The sequence below is a fragment of the Megalops cyprinoides genome, chromosome 20 (assembly GCF_013368585.1).
Source record: "Megalops cyprinoides isolate fMegCyp1 chromosome 20, fMegCyp1.pri, whole genome shotgun sequence".
Lineage (NCBI taxonomy): Eukaryota > Metazoa > Chordata > Actinopteri > Elopiformes > Megalopidae > Megalops > Megalops cyprinoides.
The window spans coordinates 24,712,501-24,733,284 of NC_050602.1; the positions used below are offsets into that span (position 1 = coordinate 24,712,501).

Genomic DNA, 20,784 nt, shown 5'->3' on the forward strand with positions numbered 1-20,784 from the left:
ACAGTCGCATCCTGTAATTGCATGTAGGAAAAGAACTTTCAAATATTCAAATTATTTAAAATATTCAAACATAACAAGAGGGAGAACAAAATGTCTTGTGTTGATTTTTTTTTAAATAAGACATGAGAGAACCCACCCAGCACCAGAAATACTGATAATACATCTGAGTGTTTATGTGGAGTTCAAAGATGTATGCGCTGAGGAAAAACTAAAACCAGCATTTCTCTTCTGCTTGGTTAATCAATATTCTTTACTGTATTTACTTCACTGAAGGCACTGTGTGAAAGAATTACAAATGAAGAATTACAATGTTTCAGGGCCACAAAGTCCGAAGCTAAGAATTCCACCTTTTGTCGTCCTGTGGTCTTCAGTCAGTTTTCATAATAATTTAAAATATAATCAACTGCATATTTAAATGTTCCAGTCATCAAAGGCATTGTACAAACCACTCCCACTATATAATGTGCTAGGTGCTGAAAGACATTAACATGCACATTAATGTGCTGAAAGGTGGTTTATGGTTCCTCAGTCATCTGAACATAGGATGAAATGGCCAAATGTGTGACGTGGGCTCAGCCTGAATCTAACAGTGAAATGCTCTGTCTGTAACTGCCATTAACAAATGTGTGCATTTTCAGTTCTGCATTTGGGGCTGTCACTGAAATGACATTGACTGGAATTGCTGCATGAGACAAACATCGCATTCCTTTAACCCTTCCTTTAAATTTGTAATAAAAGTTTCAGACAAGAGCACTGAAGTTTCATTTGACACCTTGAGGCAGATTCTGATATTGTTTTAGTTCCATCATCTCATTAGTACTAAGAAGTGTTCCTGTGCTTATGATTGATGAATTATTAACTCATGTATTAACTCATGTATAAAAGCATAGATGAAAAGACTTGATAACCACTCTTTAAATTGTGCTTCCTTTATTCAAAATTGCTTCTGCAATATGATTACCAACATTTTGGCTTAGCCTTGTCTTTATAATCTGTTTGAAAAGAAACAGCCTGTGAACTGTGATTTCTGGAGGTAGACAATTTGCAAAACAATTTTACTCTCCTGTGTACCATTATATATGTAGAATTATATTGCACTTGACTAAAAAGCCCTGTAAAATCTCCCAGATGTTCATATGCCCAGTTCATACTTAAGCTTTGAGTACCTTTTCTGAGAGCACTGCATAGGACATGTGTGAAATCTTTTCATAATATCTACAAAGGTTCAAAACAATTCACAGGATATGCCCATATTATCTAAACAACACTATGCAAAATGTTAACATCAAGAGGCAGCTACAGTACTGATTCTGTTGGACGTTGATTGGTTTGTTAGTCATATCAACAGATTAAGAAATCTACTGCTACTGCTTAGAGGTCATACTTGTTACACAAGTGAAAAAGTAAATCCTGTACAGGACGTTACTGTCAGAGATGGTGCCACGAAACATGGAAATGCCATTTAGTGAGCCCGCTGTAGATACAGCGGGGACAGTGAAGTCTTACGGGGTGAAGAAAGAGCCCCGCTTGTGAAACGGGGCTGTGACATTTCTTTCAGCTGCCTGCCCCAGTTAACGTTATTTAAAGGCAGTGACGAGTCCGGTGTTAAGGTAATGATGGAAAAGCCGCCAGCTCCAAAGGAGGTGGCAATGTCCCACGTCCGTGTGGTTTGGAGAGCCTCCCGGGGAGGGGGGTCCTGCTTGCCACCCCTGCCCCGCCCCACCCCACCCTGAGACCCCCCTCCCCACCCCACAAACCCTGGTCACAGCCAGGTGTTACAATGCGGTGGAGGCCGGGACCCCCAGGCTGTCCTTATTCTCCTCCAGGAACTGGCTGCAGGAGCGGAAGGTGCAGCAGAAGCTGGAGGACAGCCCGGCAATGTCGGTGGAGATGTAGGGCAGCACCTGGGGCGTGGCCTGGTTGTAGTAGGCGATCTGAGGCATGCCGGAGAGTACAGACAAACTGGTGTCAGTTATGAAATACAATCTGAGCCCAAATGCCAAAGAGCTCCACTGCCCTCTTAATTACACCAGCTTCCATGACGAAACAAACAGCCTCTCAAAAACCAGACCTGCTCATTCTACTTCAGAGATATGCAGTACATAACATTTGTTCCAGAAAGCAAGACTTACAAGAAAAAAGCCAGACAACCCTACTCTGAGTCAGTGTGGCTGGTCTATGTAATGTAGAAATCGTTATGAAAACAGACTCGAATCAGATGTCTCCCTGATGAGAGTGAATGCAGCCATGCTGTCTAATGTAACAGTCATTAACTAATTCTCTACCTTTGTCACACTTCTGGACACCTCCCAGATGCTGAATCCCGCACAGACCACCTCTCCTCGGTTGTAATCCTCTGTCGGGGGGTGAGTTGGGAGGGTGACAGACCGCAGAGCGATCACATACGGGTCCCTAAAGAGGACAAAAAGGCTTAGCCTGAATGACATTGCGTTTTTTTTAGTACATGCTGATGTGTCCCCAGATGGAGGTGTCACTTACCCGGTGTTACAGGGACGCCTTCTGGAAGCCAGCAGGATGAAGTCCTGGCCCTTGGTGTCCTTGCGAACCGAGGGGGTGACCACACGGTAGATCATGTCGTCCTCGTCCACCTGGTTGATCAGCTCGCACTGCCTTCAAAGCACACGGGGACAGCAAACAAGGGGGGAAAATTACATTTACATTTATTCATTATTTACATTTTTACATTATTATTTACATTTATTCATTATTTACATTTTTACATTACTATTTACATTTATTCATTATTTACATTTTTACATTATTATTTACATTTATTCATTATTTACATTTTTATATTATTATTTACATTTATTCATTATTTACATTTTTACATTATTATTTACATTTATTCATTATTTACATTTTTACATTATTATTTACATTTATTCATTTGGCAAACACTTTTATCCAAAGCAACTTACAAGTGAGGCAGTGTACAACACAAGCAAAAGCCATATCTGAACTGCTCTGGCCTGCACCAATCACACGTACAGCAACGGTGCCACAGTGGTCTCGTTTCTTGGCTTCCGTGCAATTCTCTTTTCACTAGCTTACAAACCAAAGAAACAGAACTTGATACCCGGTATCAGCACAGATCCGGAGAAATGCACTCTTACAAAGACATAACGTCCAATTGCATCATACTGCCAGAGATATTATGTCCAAACACATGAAGAATTAAAGAAAGAGAAGACTGCATGCTTTATCTGAGTATAACATTTCCGTTCTTTTTGCTGTGTATGTGTATGGTCACAGACCAGCAGCAACAACTTGGGACTGTTCATGAGGGTAATAAATCCATCTGAACCATACAAAAATACAGATGTTGTTTTCGACTAACAGTGTCAGTGTTACTCATGATGCTGGAGTCTTCCACAAACAGATTAATACTTAACTTTGGCATGCACCCCTAAGTTCCTCTGCTCCACCCCCTCTGATAGAGAGCTGAATGCGTTTAATACCAGGTGAGTATCTACCACAGGTGACTGCAGGTGTGATGCTCTGGCCCTGTGGTACATACTCATAGTGTCTGTCCCACTCCTGCCTCCGGCTGAGGTCGGATAGCAGCACAAAGACTTGTTCCACCGGGACATCCACATGAGTCTCCACCCGGAAGCACAACACTTGGTTCTCCTCCAGGGTGTAGAGGCTCACCTGAGAACCAGGGACACGCCCACAGAGACACGTTAGAGGTTTCCCAGACCCGCCACAGAGGCCAGCATAGAGGGGCTTGCATTACATTACATTATCGGCATTTAGCAGACACTCTTATTCAGAGCAACTTACATCGGTTACAGTTTTTTACAACGTTATCCATTTATACAGCTGGACAACTGTTGGTTAAGTACCTTGCCCAAGGGTACAGCAGCGGTGCCCCCATGGGGAACTGAACCGGCAACCTTTCAGTTATGAGTCCTGCTCCCTACCCACTATGCTACACTACCACCCCTACATGCATTAAGGCAGGGGCATATTCACCTGAATCAGAACTGTTCTACATTACCATTACAGTCGTTAATAAAGAAATTACATAAGCTTAGAGCCACAGGTGTTTTTTTTTTTTGCACATCCAGTAACTGAGGCCGTTTGAGTCACCATTACCTGCCACTGCATTCAATTGAAGCATGTTACAGAGTCCATAACGCCACTTCAGCAGTTACCAGCGCTGTCTGGTTTTCGTCACCCACAAGTGCTGCGGTCATTTGACTGGATTCATGAGCTTAACCTCTGTCCTCGCACTTGATAAGCCAACAAGCCAGGCTAGACTGCAGCCTTCCAGGCCAGTCTGTGCATTTCACTGAATGCACTTCACTATCAGGCAGCTTGCTCACTACATGCTATTCGTGTAGTATAAAGGACACATCTATTATCTGACATGTTATGCATTATGTATCCTGAAATGAACCTGATAATGCACAGCTGAGAGGAGGGTGCGTGATGTATAGTGAACATGATAGGTATGGTGAACGCCAGCACTAAAACTCTGTCACTTTACTGATGATGGTGACACTTGCACGTTCAGCATTCTAAGCAATAAAATTGCACCCACAAATGGACTACATGTATGCCTGCATTCATGAGAAGTATCTAAACACATATGACATGACAATCAGTGGAAATAAAATGCCATCATTGATGACATCATTCTCCTATAAATATACTATACTATAACATACTATCATCATGAGAAGCCTTTATCATTCATTATGGCATCATCATCATTACTGCCCTTCAGACGCACATATCTGACACATAAATAGATGTATATTATATGTCAGTGTATTATGTACATACGTATTTATGCTGGCCAGCACCCTAACCATAACACCACGCTGTGGTCATGGGAGTGTTTGATATGGATACCCCATTCGGATGCACTGACCTTGTTTTTCTCTGAACTCAACACCCAGTTGTTTCTGGCTGCTAGCATCTTCAGGGCAGACACATTGTTATAGCTCAGGTACACCTGCAGACATTGAGCAAAAAAGACACTTTCACATCGTGTGGAACATTTGATTTTAACGCTTTTCGTTTTGCTTTTGCTGGTTTTAAACCCGACAAGCACAGTCAAAGGCCAGACACAATACTTTGCAGCTCTGAAAAATCACACATGCACAAGTGCTTCACCTCTATCAAACTGCGATAAGACTATCTGATTGGAGTTTTTACAGGGCAATTGAGCAGTCAGTAAATGCCAAGCAAAGGATAACCAGTTATTGCAACACATATTCAGGGGGTGCTTTTCAAACACATTGAGGCCACTTTAATCGTGCGCATAATCACTTCCATACTAATGTCACCAGCCCACACCTGCTCAGAGTGAACAAACATTTATCTTTACGGGCGTGACCCACTCTTTGCTGCTTGGCAGGTAAGGTTACCTGGTTGCTGGGGTCCCAGGGGACAGACAGGGGCACTTCCGTATGTTTGCAGGAGATGATGTACTTCCTGAGGGAGACACACAGAGAGCTCAGATCAGACTCTGCAGTCCTGGCAACAGAAAGCTACATTGTGGGTTTGCTGTGGCCTTCAGATCAGTGATTCAGATCAATTATAGTACATGAGCCCAAAGTGTTGCGAGAGGGTCAACATTCACCTGGAGATTAATAAGGTGATCAAAGCCTGTCCACAATTAGCCAGACTGACTGCATGTTTTTGGTTCACAAAAGCACTCAACCACTTGATCAACTCGAATCAAGGAGTCATCATTTTGACAGTGCCATTTGAATGTTGTAGGACTGCTGGTGGTTTCAAGACAACTGAAAATATAGTGGATCAGAGCCATTTCAGGACACGGTTGTGCATGGCTTTGTTTTCCACCTCTAACCAAATCCCCCCAGCTCTGTATGGATTCACTTTGGTAATCCACACCGCCCCTCTGAATAAATAAAGAGCTCTTTGAACCGACGCATTGTGACGGAGATGAGAGGAGCACACAGAAACAACCATCAGTGTGGTAGACACAGGAATCCCTTTCAGTTATTGGGTTCAGGTTGATCGATTTCTCTGGCCTGCTCTGTAATCAACATCCGTGTCTGTGGACTCATCGAGGTCGACTATAGTGTTCACAGGTTTTTGACTGATGGCAATCGTGTTAGTGAAGAACGTCATTTATACCTTTAAAAACAAATTTTACCCCCAAAGACACAAATAGGGCTCAAGAGCCCCGTCCTAACTATGATGAATTGAGGGGACTTGGTCACAGATAGTCCTAAATTGAGTCACTTTGTAAATGGATAAAGGCTAATAATAGCCCCCGAACAAATATGACAAAAAGCGTGGCTAGTTGCTTCACCTGTCCAATCGGATCTTCTTCCTGGCAATGGCCTCCCGGTACCGCCTCTTCCCATTCTGCCAATGACATCACACGTTTCAGCCGGAAGCCCAGTAAAACCCTAGTGAGAGCAAATCTCCACCCAAAGCATTTAGCACACTTGATTATCCGCCAGTGTGGACAATTACTTCTCCCATTCCTATAAATACCCTCAGTTTTTCTCAGTTCACATGAACTGATGTGATCCAGTCCAGTTCCGATCCTTTATTTGTACCTGCCAATTGTAATGCCTGAACTGCAACTTGTGACTCAGCTGTTGCCAACATGGATCCAAACCTGTGCATGAACCCTATAGTATTCATGTTGCTAGCTCTAGAGTAGCACACACGTGAACAGAGGTCACATATTGTGCTTTAGTGCCAATTGCAGTGGTTTATTTAGATCTATGGACTCGTCTAGTGCTCTCACCACAGGCTCGGGTCGTATCCGGGGCAATGTGCGGGGCTTCCTGTCTTCGTCCAGAACCTCGAAGGTCATGAAGGCACTGTTGATGTGCCGCGGGGTCTCCCCAGCCTGATAGGCTTCCGCGCACACGCCCACCTCCATGCTGTGACATCACAAAGAGAACACCAAACAGGAATTGGTCACTAAGAATCATGTGATCACTGATCGCATTAACACCAGGAAGTTACTGTCCTTATGCTTCAGCTCAAGATCTAAGCAATGTCTGTGTGCAGCCACTAGGTGGCAATCACCAAACCCTTTCCTGACTGACCCAACCCCCAAAGTGGAAAGACAACAGAGCTTGATGATGGATGCTTTGCTTAAGAGTTCAGAGACAGGCAGAGACATGCCAGTCACAACAAACAAATGAATCCGATCTGAGAGCTTGTTTCAAGAGGTATCATCTTGACAAAACTGTGACCAAACTAGACAAATGTTATCTACAGCTTTATTTACACTTCATCGGACGAAGAAACAAAGAGAGATCTTTCCCATAATGCTCCTCGTGTTGAAGAGTAGTGGTAGTGGGGTGGAATGATAGAGAGCAGGGCTTGAAGCTGAAAGGTTGCCGGTTCAATTCCCCGCTGGGTCACAGCTGTTGTACCCTTGGGCAAAGTACTTAACCCAAAAATTGCGTCTATAAATATCCACCTGTATAAATGGATAATATGTAAAATTGTAACCTGTGTACTTGCTCTGGGTAAGAGCCTCTGCTAAATGAGAATAATGTGATGTAAAAGAGTCTCCCTTTAACACGGTACATGTTGATAAAATATCGCGAATTCAGCCTCTCCAGCACAACGTGTGACCCTCATATTAACCATGAATGAGGAAATAAAATCATACTGGAGAAATCAGAAAGGCACAATTAGACTTGTCTTTGTCTTGGTTGATCGAGTTCAGTATCTCTTAGAAAAAAATTGTGATCATCATTTATTCTAAAAGTAGACAAGGACTGTAAAGATCTTCAGTCATAAAAATGTCCACCAAGTTGGGCACATGAAAGGATGAAGGCCTTGAATTTTTTTATTGCATTCCCTTTTTGCTTTGGCCTTTGGTCTTTTCATTGACTTATCTTAATCACGTTCACATTTCAATGAGAGAATTCACTGGCTGAGTGACAACAAGGATAAAGTTTGAAATTGCCCCTGAATCTTTAGTCAGAATAAAAATTATAATAACAAAGACTAGGTATGTGAGCCTCATAATTGACATACTGTTAGTCCTTTAATCCTGGTATACATCCCGAATTCCAAACCTCACCTGAACCACAGTCTATCATGCCCTGCTTGGCACGATGCTTTGCTGTGATTCAGGCCCACCTGTGCTTGAAGGTGTTGTTGACGATGGCCTTCAGGACCACGCGGTCTCCGACTTGGGAGGGACCTCGGAAGTGAAACATGTCGATCGTCCGGAGGGTGGGGTGTGCATTGCACAACCGACTGCGGTGAGAGAGAGAGAGAGAGAGAGAGAGAGAGAGAGAGAGAGAGAGAGAGAGAGAGAGAATCATTCTTATTATCCCTAGAGAAAGGACCCATACTGTTTTGAATAATGCAAACTGAAAAGACCAAGCACCACACTGCAGTAGGGGAAACAGCACCATCTAGTGGCAGATTTGCACCCTGCTGAAGGTGGCACACCGATTAACTGCAGAAATACTACAGTGCCAAACACGTTTGCGTAACAGCTGTGTACTAAAACTGTGATAACATGAATGGCACAACCTACTCCACATCAGTAATAAGTAACAACAGCCTGAGAAGAGCCTAAACAACACCAAGCCTGGGCAGGTTTATGATTACGCCGAAATATCAAAGTCTAATCTCATCCAATGAAAGGGTGTGACATTTGCAAACATTAACAGTCACAGGGTTTTATTTGCTTAAAACTCAACATTCAAATGAGTCAACTGCCACTCAACAGGTGCAGAGTATTAGGAACTGAACTTCTGCATGAATTTCTCAGTTGTTTCGTTCTTAAAGAAAACATGCACTGGTTTAGGTTGAACTGAAACTACTGAAATTAAATCTGAATTAAAGCCATGATTAGTACTAGGTTAGTCAGAAATGGGTTTACAGCATGTCCTGGGTTTATATTTTTTATTCTATACAGTATAATTATTTGGGTTTGGATCTGCTGGCCCAGTTAAATTATTTTTCACCAACTCTTTTTTAAACTGACAAACTCATTTAAATAGCAAACCCTTTTGGATCTCTCTTAAATACCCTGGGATTCTGACATTCAGTACCCATTTCTGAAATATGTGTAGATAAAAACACAGTGATCCACATTATAACAGGGTACAGAAATGGAGCTCAAAAGGCCTCTAAAAGAAAATGCTAGTGTAGTTAAATGATAGCACATTCAGATGACTCTCAGCCAGGCCTCGGTAGAGCGGGGGGTGTTACCTGGCAGCGATGGTGGCCACATTCTCCATCCAGGCCATGATCTGACCCCCAAAGGTGTTGACCTGGTGGTTAGCATGAGGGGGGAGTACGAGCTCCACACTCTCCACCCGCGTTCTCTCTGCGGGAACGGCGTCCTGGAACTCCTGGCAGTCCGCCACTGTGAGGCACACACACACACATACAAACACATACACACATACACACGCACATACAAACACACACACACACACACACACACACATACAAACACACACACACACACATAAACACGCACACACACACATACAAACACATACACACATACACACGCACATACAAACACACACACACACACACACACACACACATACAAACACACACACACATAAACACGCACACACACACATACAAACACATACACACATACACACGTACATACAAACACACACACACACACACACGCACATACAAACACACACACACACATACACACGTACACACACACAAACACACACACGCACATACACACATACACATACACACACACACACATACACATACACACACACACAAACACACATACAAACACACACACACACACGCACAAAGAAATGCACATACAAACACACACACACACACACACACAAGATACACGTGCACAGGAAAATGTATATGCCCATTAGATACAAGAGACACAACAGAATATGCACAAACACACATGCACATGTGTGCACACATGCACATGCACACACAAACACACACACACACACACACACACACACGTGCAAAGAGGGAAACACAAACGCCCATAAGATACAACAGAACTTGCACACACACACGCATGCACGCACCACATACTTACTGCATGCAGACACAACTAGCTCTCCAATTATGCATATGATCATGCACAGCCTGTGTTTCTCTTACCCACATGTCAACATAAATATTAAGTTTCCTTGTGATGTGCAAGCTTCACAATATCCACCTAACAGCACATTTTTTCAAACTCCATTACGTAAATTGCTTTCACCGTTTCCTCTGTGGTGTAGTTTGGATTGCTGCACTTACAATATTGCACATGTACAAACAGCAGAATGGTATCAGCTGAAAAGAATGTGCTGCAGGCTGGTGCACGTCAGGCAGCACTTGCTGCTGAAGACACTGCTGCTTCCTGGAGGGGGTTGACTGACGTTACGCGGGGTCGTTCCCGCAGCGACGGACCTTTCTGGACCGTGCCGTTGCCGAGCAGGTCCTTCATTATCTCCACGTGGATCAGCCGCATCCTGCGTCTCTCGGCGGCGACGCTGTGCTCCACCTGCTCCTCCTGCGTGCGCGGGATCACCGGCTTCAGCTGCACCTGCGCAGACGCAGGCGCAGGCGATTAATAAGAATGGTCTCTCCCTGCACGTGGGCCACAGGAATGCAGGGTCACTGGTGTCAGGGGGCGCCCCACCAGCCAGCACTCACCTTCCCCGCTTCCGTGCGCCGGGCCACGAAGGTCGCGTATGCGTGGCACACCCTCCACTGCCGGTCGCTGTAGAGGTCCTCGCAGCTCACCTGAATGCCCACCTGGAGACGGCAGCGTCCGTCACGTCACCATGGTTACCATTCTGACCTGAGCACAGGGGCTGTGCAGCTTCCCTGTCCCATACATCACTGTACCTGAAGCTACACAATGCTCCTTATCTGACCAGAACTGGAAAGCCAGACTCCGGTGTCATGTGCATTGTGACGTCATCTGAGAATTGTGTTTTCCATTGTCTCTTAATAAGCAAAGAAACATGTTCTGTCTTCAGAGCTCCATTTTTTAAACATGCATTTGAATAACGTGCATTTTATTGCTGAGGCAGACCTGAGCTATATAATCCTTAGCTGTAAACATATTTAAACTTGTAAAGAACGAGTCTAGACAGGGAGAAAACATTATTGAGAAAAAGGAGGGCATGTTTGCTTCAAGCTGCATAAATGACTCTCACCTCCATGCTTGAGTTGAAAGCTCGGTTGACTTTTGCCTTTATGTTGACCACCTGTCCAACCCTGCAGGAAAACTGAGTCGTTATTCTGAAGATGCGGTACAAATGATGCTGTATGAGAGAGACAGGTGAATTCAGGCCAACTGCTTTACATTCTTCCTCACATCTGAATTGTGTGACTGAAGTCAGTTGTTTGAATGAAACCCCTTCTGCTATTCAAGACATAGCTTAGTTGTCTGTTGCTGGATCCCTCTACAACAACAAGGTCCACTGGAGATCCACTTGAATGGGAACTTGTATCACTAGCTCTAGCAATCAGTGGTTGGTAGAGGCACCAAGGATTTTTAAGACCAGATGAGGAATGCTTTTTTCTACAGTTTACAGTGTTTCAGCCCTATGGGGCAAGAGATTCTTATCTCCACTCGATTCTTGAGGGAGAGACATTTAATACAGCCTTGTTTAACATGTTCTATGTCATTTCCCATTGATTAGGGTCTCTCACATCTCACTATAAACCAGTTTTTCATCTGTGCTATTGCTACACAACTTGCTACCAGGACAGGTGTAAGCAACACCTTTCATTCCAACTTTGCAGTTTGCAGGTGATCGAACTTATCACTGTCTCAATGGAACCAATTTAGCCTCTTTTCCCAGCTGTAAGAGTGCTAGAATTACCTGTTAGACTGTGGACCTCCTAAACCAGACCAGTTCCGTTCTAGAGGAAAGCAACGGAACCCTTTGCTTGGAACTCCCATCCAAGATTGCAACAGTGAACCTCCTTCCGATCATGTCACATAATCTGTGCCAATTTGCCTGTGTACCTCGTCAGCCTTCCCATAAAGACAAAAGCTCCAAGCTCGAGAGCAAATCCTCTTCATGTTCAGCCTTTACAGAAGCACACGCAAGACAACAGAGAGAGGAACATCTGTTCAGCAGTCCTCTGACCCGTGTTCCAGATTTCATATGGATGGCTGTGGAGTGTTTTAATTTGGTGTGCTTTGAAACGAGGCTTGTACTGGTTACAAGCAATCAATTCTTGCATGCAGAGTGCTCTGTACTAATTAAAGAAGACCCATCATTGGTGTAACGTCATTTGTGAAAATAAGCAGAAAGAATAATGATTTGAAACGAGTCTCACTTGATATTGGTTCTCAAAGATTGGTTCTTTCATGTTTCAAAGGCTGACGCAAGTTCTGTCTTGCTATTCCCATCCGGCTGGATATTGATGTGCTCCTACAAGCATCTGACAGAGATGAATAATGCCTTTCCGTCACGGAAGCTGGCATTTTTGTCCAAAACAATTCCCCACATAATGAAAGACATGCTTTACACTGCTATGCAAAGGCCTGACACTGAGCCTAATGCAATGGGCTCTAGAAAATTTTCACTCACACACACACACACACACACAATGACCCTGACATTCAGACACTTATAAATATGATGTGGACAATGAATCAAAGGTGACTTTACCACTTATTCAAATACAGACTTTATATGATAATCAAAGGGCTGAAATTAGCGGCAAATGCAAAACAAAACCAACATTCGAGCACCCTCTAGACCTTTCAACCCAGGGCCCATGTGCCATCTGATAATATCTGCCTTTAAATGAAAGGCAGTTGTTGTGTTTAACCAAATACAACAAGCGAGATGCAGCCTCAAAAGAACATGATCTCCAAACAGTAGGGGAAATGAGGGTAACATTTGCAGGCCTTCGATTGCGCAGATCTCTGGTCCACCAGAGGGTAGTACTTCGACCGTACAAAGAGGGGAGAGAGAGCAAAGCTTAGGGCAGATTCAACCAACACACAGGCACGCATACACAGCCCTAATCTTACCCATTACATTACATTAATGGCATTTAGCAGATGCTCTTTCCCAGAGTGACTGCCATAGGTTACAATTCTTTACACGTTACATATTTTGTACAGCTGGATATTTACTGAGACAATTGTGGATTAAGTACCTTGCCCAAGGGTACAACAGCAGTACCCCAGAGGGGAATCGAACCAGCAACCTTTTGGCTACGGGTCCTGCTCTTTACCACCATGCAACATTGCCGCCGCATGCGTTTCAGTGTAAACGACAGACACTGACACAGGGTCAGTGCTTGGCAGTAGAACCTATCAACACCAGGAGGAGACAGACAGAGAGAGAGAGTGAGTGCTGAGATGTCCCTTTCAGCGCCGGCATTTTAATTTAATTCCACCAGCAGTAATTAAGAACCCCAGGAGTGGCAACAGTTGCGCTAATTACCGAATCCTGGCCTTGCTTTACACCACTCGAGAGGGCTCATTAGCCTCCACTGTACCGTCATCAGTGGCCCCTCAAATTTGATCTGCCTAATAAACAGCAGTTTAGGCAATGCAGCTGGGGGGCCGTAATAAAGCCAGCGTGCCGGACACCCACCTCAGAGGCGAGGACTGCTGATAAACTGTTGATTGAATGTAATGACACCGAAGCTGTTCTGTGAAGCAAGCAAGGGGTTTGCAGACTGGCAGGTAGCCACAGCTGTGGAACGGCCTTGCCCTGTGACTCGTGGATAATCTGACCCTGGTCCAAATTCCTAAACCTGAACAGGGCTAGACACACACTTTCAACTTCTGGGTCTAATCCACAGCTCACCCTCATCTCTATTGGATGCTACTATACTGTACAAACTCACAATTAACGTGGAGTAAGAAAAAAACTATGCCACATAAACAAGGCTGTATATGCCCTGAACCAAAAGCATCTTAACTAATACGGTACGAACAAAGCTACATTAAGCACCAAGAAGGTGAAGAGGGACATTTGAGCCAAATTGGTCCTGTTTTAATAGCAAGTATGTGCAAAGCTTAATACAAGGCCTCTGGGACAGGGGAATTCTTTATGGTCTGATTTCACCTTTATGAGAAAAGAGGGATTTATTCATTCATAATAAATGACTATTATTTACTGCTGGCCATTACATTTTAGCATAGTCACAGGGAGCAGAGGAACAACCTGAACCTTCAGAGAGTACTGAAGCCATTCAGGCTGGTTTATAAAGGAGGTTCACTCAAGGTGGTGCTAAGACTGCACTAATAACTCCAATCACTGAACAGAACCTTGTCATTCTCCTCAGGAATGCTTTCAGTTTAACATATTTAATAAGTGCATGTTTCCCAAAGGGAGATGTGCAAGGCCTCACTCACGTACACACCTACCTATTGGGATTTATGAGGAGTGAAATGCTTCATTGCTTCAAAAGTCATGGAACCCAAAACTAATAAGGTTTTTCTCGAGTATGCGCTTCTCATATTCCTCAGCAAATCATTCTCAAAACCCTTTCACATGTGAAGATTCGATATTCGGTATTTACAGAATCAACCAATGAACGTATTACTCTGATCTAAACAGCGTGGATAATATCATAGTCCAAACTGCATTTCTGTTAAAAAGGACAAATCCAAAACCAGCATCTCCACTCCCATATCCCTCATTCATTAAACATTGTAGGACAGAAGGAAGAAAAGAGAGCCTGTTTAAAGCGCTTGAGTATCCTCCACTCGGGACTCGTGAGTAGGAAGTGTTCTGTAAAATGCCTCCTGTTGCTCTGCACAGCACAGAGCAGGCCACCTTGCAGTGGGATCCAAATCACAGCTCTGACGAGGGCCTGAAATCTGTGCAGGCTGCTAACGCGCTGTTTCAGCCCTGGCACAGGGCCGAAGAGAACAGTCTCTCTACTGTTACTCTTAACCCCACAATTTGCAAGAACAAACAGCCAATTAAACACCATTAGTGCTCCTACCCATTTACGTTCATAACCGATTCGGTTCGGAGGTTTTTTATGCCACGAAGGCCGATGTGGTGCTTGTTGATATTTATGTACTATTTTACAGTTCAGTCACTGCTACGCCAGAGTGTAATGTTGGCACACGCTCCTGGCCTTTGCTCAATGAAGAACCAGCGTGGTCTCTAACGCAAGAATTCACAGTCTGTTTGTCTGTGTATGTGGTCATGACCCCGGGTGCAGGAGGTAAACTGATAACAACCATCTGATCCACACACAGACGAGTGATCTCCAGGAGCAGTTCATATAGCTACTGCACATCAATGACTTGATTCTCGCCATTACTTTTCACCATTAGTTATATATTACCATCTTCAGATGTCAAGCAATACAAACATAACATAAGACCGCAGTGGGAAAGATTAATCTATTCCGCCCAAAGAGGTGTTTGATTCAGCTTATAATTTATGCGACTTGGACGCCTGATTAACCAGATGGAGCCTGTACATTCCACAGATTTACTGAAGTGGAAACACCTAAATAACGGTCCAGCTCTGAAAGAAACTCCACGCGTAGTATCACCCATTCGATCCTGAGTATTTATTGCATGGCGCTTTCTCTTAAGAACGGAGTCGCTGCCAAAGAAGGAAAAGAGGAGCACGCTGCAGCTGAATTGCTGGACGAGAGCATGTCTGCAGTTACATTAAACGGCGGCGTTTTAGGAAAATATGTAGGCAGTGACCGATACATCTTTCAACACCATGTGATTCAAACCCATCTGGTTAAGAGACCCATCTGCAGGCTATTTCTCCTGGGCCATGCACTGTATAGAGGAGTCTTTCTCCTACCTCCACATTTGTTCAGACCATAAAGACACATCAAACAGCTTGGCACGGTAATGGTAGTGACTGCCGCTGCTAATAACCCACAATCAACATATACCCGAGGAGGATGGACTATATTACCAAGCACGCTTTACTTTTGCTTAGGTGTATATTTCTACCCGGTCAAACCAGAAGTGAATTCAGCATTTGGTTTATGGGGGTCACGGGAAAAAGAGCAACTTCAGAGCGTTCAGTGCTGGACTTCACCTCCTTCCAGCATGCTATCAATTCTTTCATGAGCTTAACGCCCCATAAGATGCTTAGCCACGTTCCTTCCAAGCCTTCCAGTCTGAATTGATTTAATAAATACAAACACTGACTTCAATCCAACAATTAAGAGCGGACCAAAAACAGCTGATCATACAGCCTTTAGGAACTGGACGGGCACTTCAGGCTCTGAACACTCTGTCCCTGAACACCATGTCCACATGGTCAGAGTTACCGACTGAACCATGAAACATATTCAGTTATACCAGCAGACATCACCAGAATTGCAGTTTTCAATCCAAATAAGATATAGCTGGACACTGTGTTAGTGCAGTTCAGGGCATCTGCTTTTTTACTTTCATCAAAATCAACAGTGGGGGGGAGAAAGACAGCTAAAGTTTCCATTCAAACAGTGAAAGAACGTTACCCTATGGTGTGCTCGAAGTGGATGTCGTCAACAGAGGCTGTGATGCAGGGACAACCAGCATGCCTTTCAGCTGCAAAAACACAGGAGAAAAAGGTCATGAGATTTCCTGCATGCACAAATACGAGCAGACAAAAACATGTCCAGAGTCTCACCGCTAACTGTACTCAACACGAACACAAAATTCTCCTGATTATAATTTGACTCATTTCAGTAGCATCTTACAGACACTGTGTTTCAGATGGGTAAGAGTGATACTCTAACAATTATAACTGTACTACCTTCACATCACATTTCATCTGTCTGTTCAGCATCTCTTCACCTTCTTTCTCTCAGCATGTGTGTGGGATGCGGAAATTAGATAAGCCACAAATTGTCATAATCGAGTTTGCCAGTCTCTGGTAGCGTGCATATCAGTTACAGCGAGTCCGTTATCTGCAGAAGATTAAATATCAGCTACAGATACTTCTGTGTGCCCTGATCACAGCCCTTTGCATTCTCTGAGAAAACACTGGCTGATACGACCAAGGATGAAACACCAGCAGGTTGCATTTCAATGAACACAGATTGAGAATCCTCTATAGCGACAATAAATGGATGCCCCTGAGATCAAAAGGAACTTTTGTGCACCACCTTAAAAAGTTTCCCCTTAGGAGAGGTTTAGCAGTGCAAGAACCATAAATAGCTGACCCTGGCAAACACCCTTCCTTCTGTCTGACACATGTAGGGACCCACAGGGGCCTTATGATTGGACCAGAGTCTGACCAATCAACAGTGAGCAGATGGCAGACACCTCAGTGGTTTGCTTGATTTCTACCACATGTTACATGCCTTCCCATGCCACATGGCATGCTGATGGTGGCATACTGGGGTGGCAGGCAGCATAGTGGTAAGGAGTAGGGCAGGTAACCAAAATCAATTCCCCATTAGGGCACTGCTGGTGTACCCTTGGGCAAGGTACTTAACCCACAATTGCCTCTATTAATATCCAGCAGTAAAAACTGGATAACGTGCAACAATTGCAACCTACTGTCAGTCTCTCTGGATAAGAGCATCAGCTAAATGACAATAATGTAACACAATGTAATGTTTACGACAGCTCAGAATCTGTAGAAAAGTGGTTTGTAGGAAACACTAATCCCAAGACTTTGCAGACGTCCTTGCAGTGGTGCTGTGGAGCACCCATCCACCCCCCACGACGGGACTCTGGGCTGTGCGACCTCACCTGACAGGCAGGCGGTGGAGTCCATCCACTTGAGCAGCTGTCCGATGCTGAGCTCCCCGCAGTGGTTGGAGTGGCAGGGCAGTACTATCTGGCTCATCTTTACCTCCGTGGGGTTGCGGTACACCTCCCCATTCTCCAGGGGCTCCTCCAGCTCCTCTAGCTCCTCAGGCATCCGGGCCTCTGATGTCATTGCTGGGGGAGACGAGGGCCTGCAGGGAGGAGGGTGCAGTCAGTGAGCCGGAGCTCCTCTCCCCGTGCCCCTGCAGGGCCCCCCGGTCCTGCCCATTCTCCGGCTCTATAAAACTATTCACTCTCGGGGCTCGGGGGAGGGAGGTGGAACCAGGAACCGGAGCCGCCGGATTTTTTTAATGACTTCAAAAGCGTACAGTACAACAGCACTTTATGCCAAGTCTGCAGCCTGCAGCCCCTTGTGAACTTGTCGTTGCTGTTGCGCAATGCCACCAGGGTGGATTGGGCAATACTCAACCTATCCCCCCCATTGACATCGGCCGTTTACACCGTTCACGCAAGTTCCTGTACACAAGCATCCAATGACTCACACACACACTCTCTCTCTTTCTCTCTGTCTCTCTCTCACACACACACACACACACACACACAACTTTATGTACTCATTATCTGAGGGAGAGGTGCAGCCTTCAAAGCAAATGGACTGGACATTCAGGGGCAGGTGACATTATCTGTCAGCTTAGTCACTGTGCAAGAGAACACAGGAAGGAAAACCAAAGTATTTTTCAAACGAGACCCAATGCTTGAATGAATCTAACAAAAGATATTTCCTTTTCTGGCACCATGAAGTGGTTAAAAAATCCCAGTCTTGAAACATAAATAGTTGATGTTATGCAGGCAGAGGCGTTTTGGATTGCTGTCATCCGCAGGTGCGAGTCTGCCCTCATTCTAGCCTGGCTTGATGCATCATACGTTTGGGAACACGCAAGAGCTCAGAGGAAATAAGAATGCATCAAGGATGGATTGTATAAAATAACACTCATGATTAATATTGGATGGACCCATTTCATTCCGACCTTTGCCAACAATAACCAGTTTTCTGTAATACGTTTTATTGCCATTACATCTCACCAGCTTTCCTGGGTCTTTGCACATGCTAACTGTTGGCCAACATATGCACAATAAACAACCAGTTTTATAAACACAAACAACAGGAAATGTAATTATCCATGCAAATTTGCCTTTTTGAGACATATGTTTCCTATGTGAGGGATTAATTACAACATATAGAGTTTTGCCTTTTGTGGGTTGTAAATGAAATAATTCATTACTGACATGCAGTCTGTGATGTCAAAATGAATGTATGAACTACCCACTTTTTCTCTTTTCAGAGACACCTCTCATATGGGAAAATCAATTCAAACTTCTCAGCATCTAGTCAAATACATAGGGAGAATCCTGTGTGCTGTATTAAAGTTATGCATGAATTTTAGCAGAGTATGTGTGGTAGATCATACTTCCCAATGGCACCGAACTGGAGAGGCCTACCAAACCTTTAAACCCACAAACCTCATGGCACAGTTCCCTAAACACAGCTCCATGCCCCCTCAGTAAAAGAAATAAATGAAACCAGACGACGCTGACGCGACAGTCTCGTGGACTGTTCACTGGGAACAGCGTGGCAGTCATCAACCACTCACTTTAATATGAATCCCAGTTATGTAAGTCTCGACAAACAATTTCTGGCGCCGTGACCATTCTGTGGAAGCTGTTTGCGTTGCCAATAAATGAGATGCAGAGGCGTCAGTGAAAAAGAGAGTAGTGGGGAACCAACACCCTCCGCCTGACAAGGGAGCCATTGTACTCGCGCAACGCCTCGCTCTGCTCCGGAACGAATCCGCAAGGACTCTATTATTCGGCGTCCTATTCTATGTGATCTGATTTCTAAAGATCGTTGTCTCGGCGCAACGCAACCGGACCGCTGTCACTCGGACCGCGATCTCACGCCAGAGAAACTCATTGAACCCATCTTGGAGGTGACGTAGCCTATATCAACAGCGTCTCCACACTTGGGAGAAAATTTACTAATGACTCAGCTGACCTTTACACGCGAAGTTTTTCAGACTGACTGCGAAATTCCGCTGAGGTGCATCACTATAAGTGCTAAACTTTTACTTGCGGCACTTTTATGTTCATTTGCACACTGCACTTGGCGCAGAGATGAGTGAATCCAAGCAAAGATTCCCCAGTGTGTTACACTGCTGGGATGGTTTTTTTTAATACTGCCAACTTAATATCAAGTTGAATAAGAGTTACATGTAAGTACGATATATCTGTCACCGAGAAAGCAACAAACTTCTAAGTCTAGTAATACAGTCTACCCTTTTAAATGTCAAAATGCAAAACCGCACATATATGTGCTGTAAAACATAACGTGCCATACTAATTCTGCAGTTATTGTTGCCATTTCATATATGTAATTATGCCCAAAATACGTATAAAGTGCATCTTTTTCCAGAAGGTTATAGGCCTACTCGTGTTATTTGTTCATTCAATGTCAAAGAAGTACGCACTACCGCTAAACCGGTTTCAATGAAAACAAAATATGTGCCCCGTTCCCACGAAAGCCTTCCAAAAAACTTAATCTCTCTCTCTCAAACACAGATGCACAATCAATCTGACAACATCCTTACATTTCCTTCCTGTAGAAATAAATGTTGAATAAGGTCAATTCACATCCCTCTGTCCGAGACTACAAGTGCAGGTTTCCAGTATCGTTTTATAACTTTAATGTTCGTTCTAGATGTTGTTCTTTGATTCAGTTCTTCATTTTAAGGGCATGCAGCCAAGCACTCACCGACCGGGAAAACTCCTGCGAAAACCCACTCACCTGCGGTGTTAATGTGAAACTCCGAGCAGATACGAGTGAAGGTGCATTTCTTTGAAAGCCTCTCGCTAACGCTGCGGGCTAAATTTACAAAACATTCGCATTCGAGCGCAGTAAACGAGCGTGATCCGTTTGTTATGGCAGCTACGACTTCACGCCGCTCATTGGAGAAGCACTCGCTGAGCGAGTCGTCACACCTCTCGCAACCCCTATTTAAGGTGGAACGACTTTCTGCAACTCGCATCGAGTTATTGAACCCGTGCTACTCGAG

The 20,784-nt window shown here is 44.3% G+C and overlaps 1 protein-coding gene across 1 annotated transcript; it reads right to left on the minus strand.

Moving 5' to 3' along the window:
- Positions 1 to 1,775: 1,775 nt before the first annotated feature.
- Positions 1,776 to 20,697, minus strand: acot11a (acyl-CoA thioesterase 11a). The gene is made up of 16 exons (XM_036554589.1): positions 20,517 to 20,697; positions 17,657 to 17,865; positions 16,435 to 16,504; positions 11,163 to 11,223; positions 10,654 to 10,755; positions 10,408 to 10,543; positions 9,208 to 9,364; positions 8,122 to 8,241; positions 6,764 to 6,902; positions 6,317 to 6,372; positions 5,403 to 5,469; positions 4,904 to 4,987; positions 3,542 to 3,675; positions 2,500 to 2,631; positions 2,286 to 2,412; positions 1,776 to 1,934 (listed from the first exon to the last, which is right to left on the minus strand). Exons 2-16 carry the CDS (start codon positions 17,844 to 17,846, stop codon positions 1,776 to 1,778), a joined length of 1,734 nt encoding a protein of 577 aa, XP_036410482.1. The 5' UTR covers positions 17,847 to 17,865; positions 20,517 to 20,697.
- Positions 20,698 to 20,784: the final 87 nt, after the last annotated feature.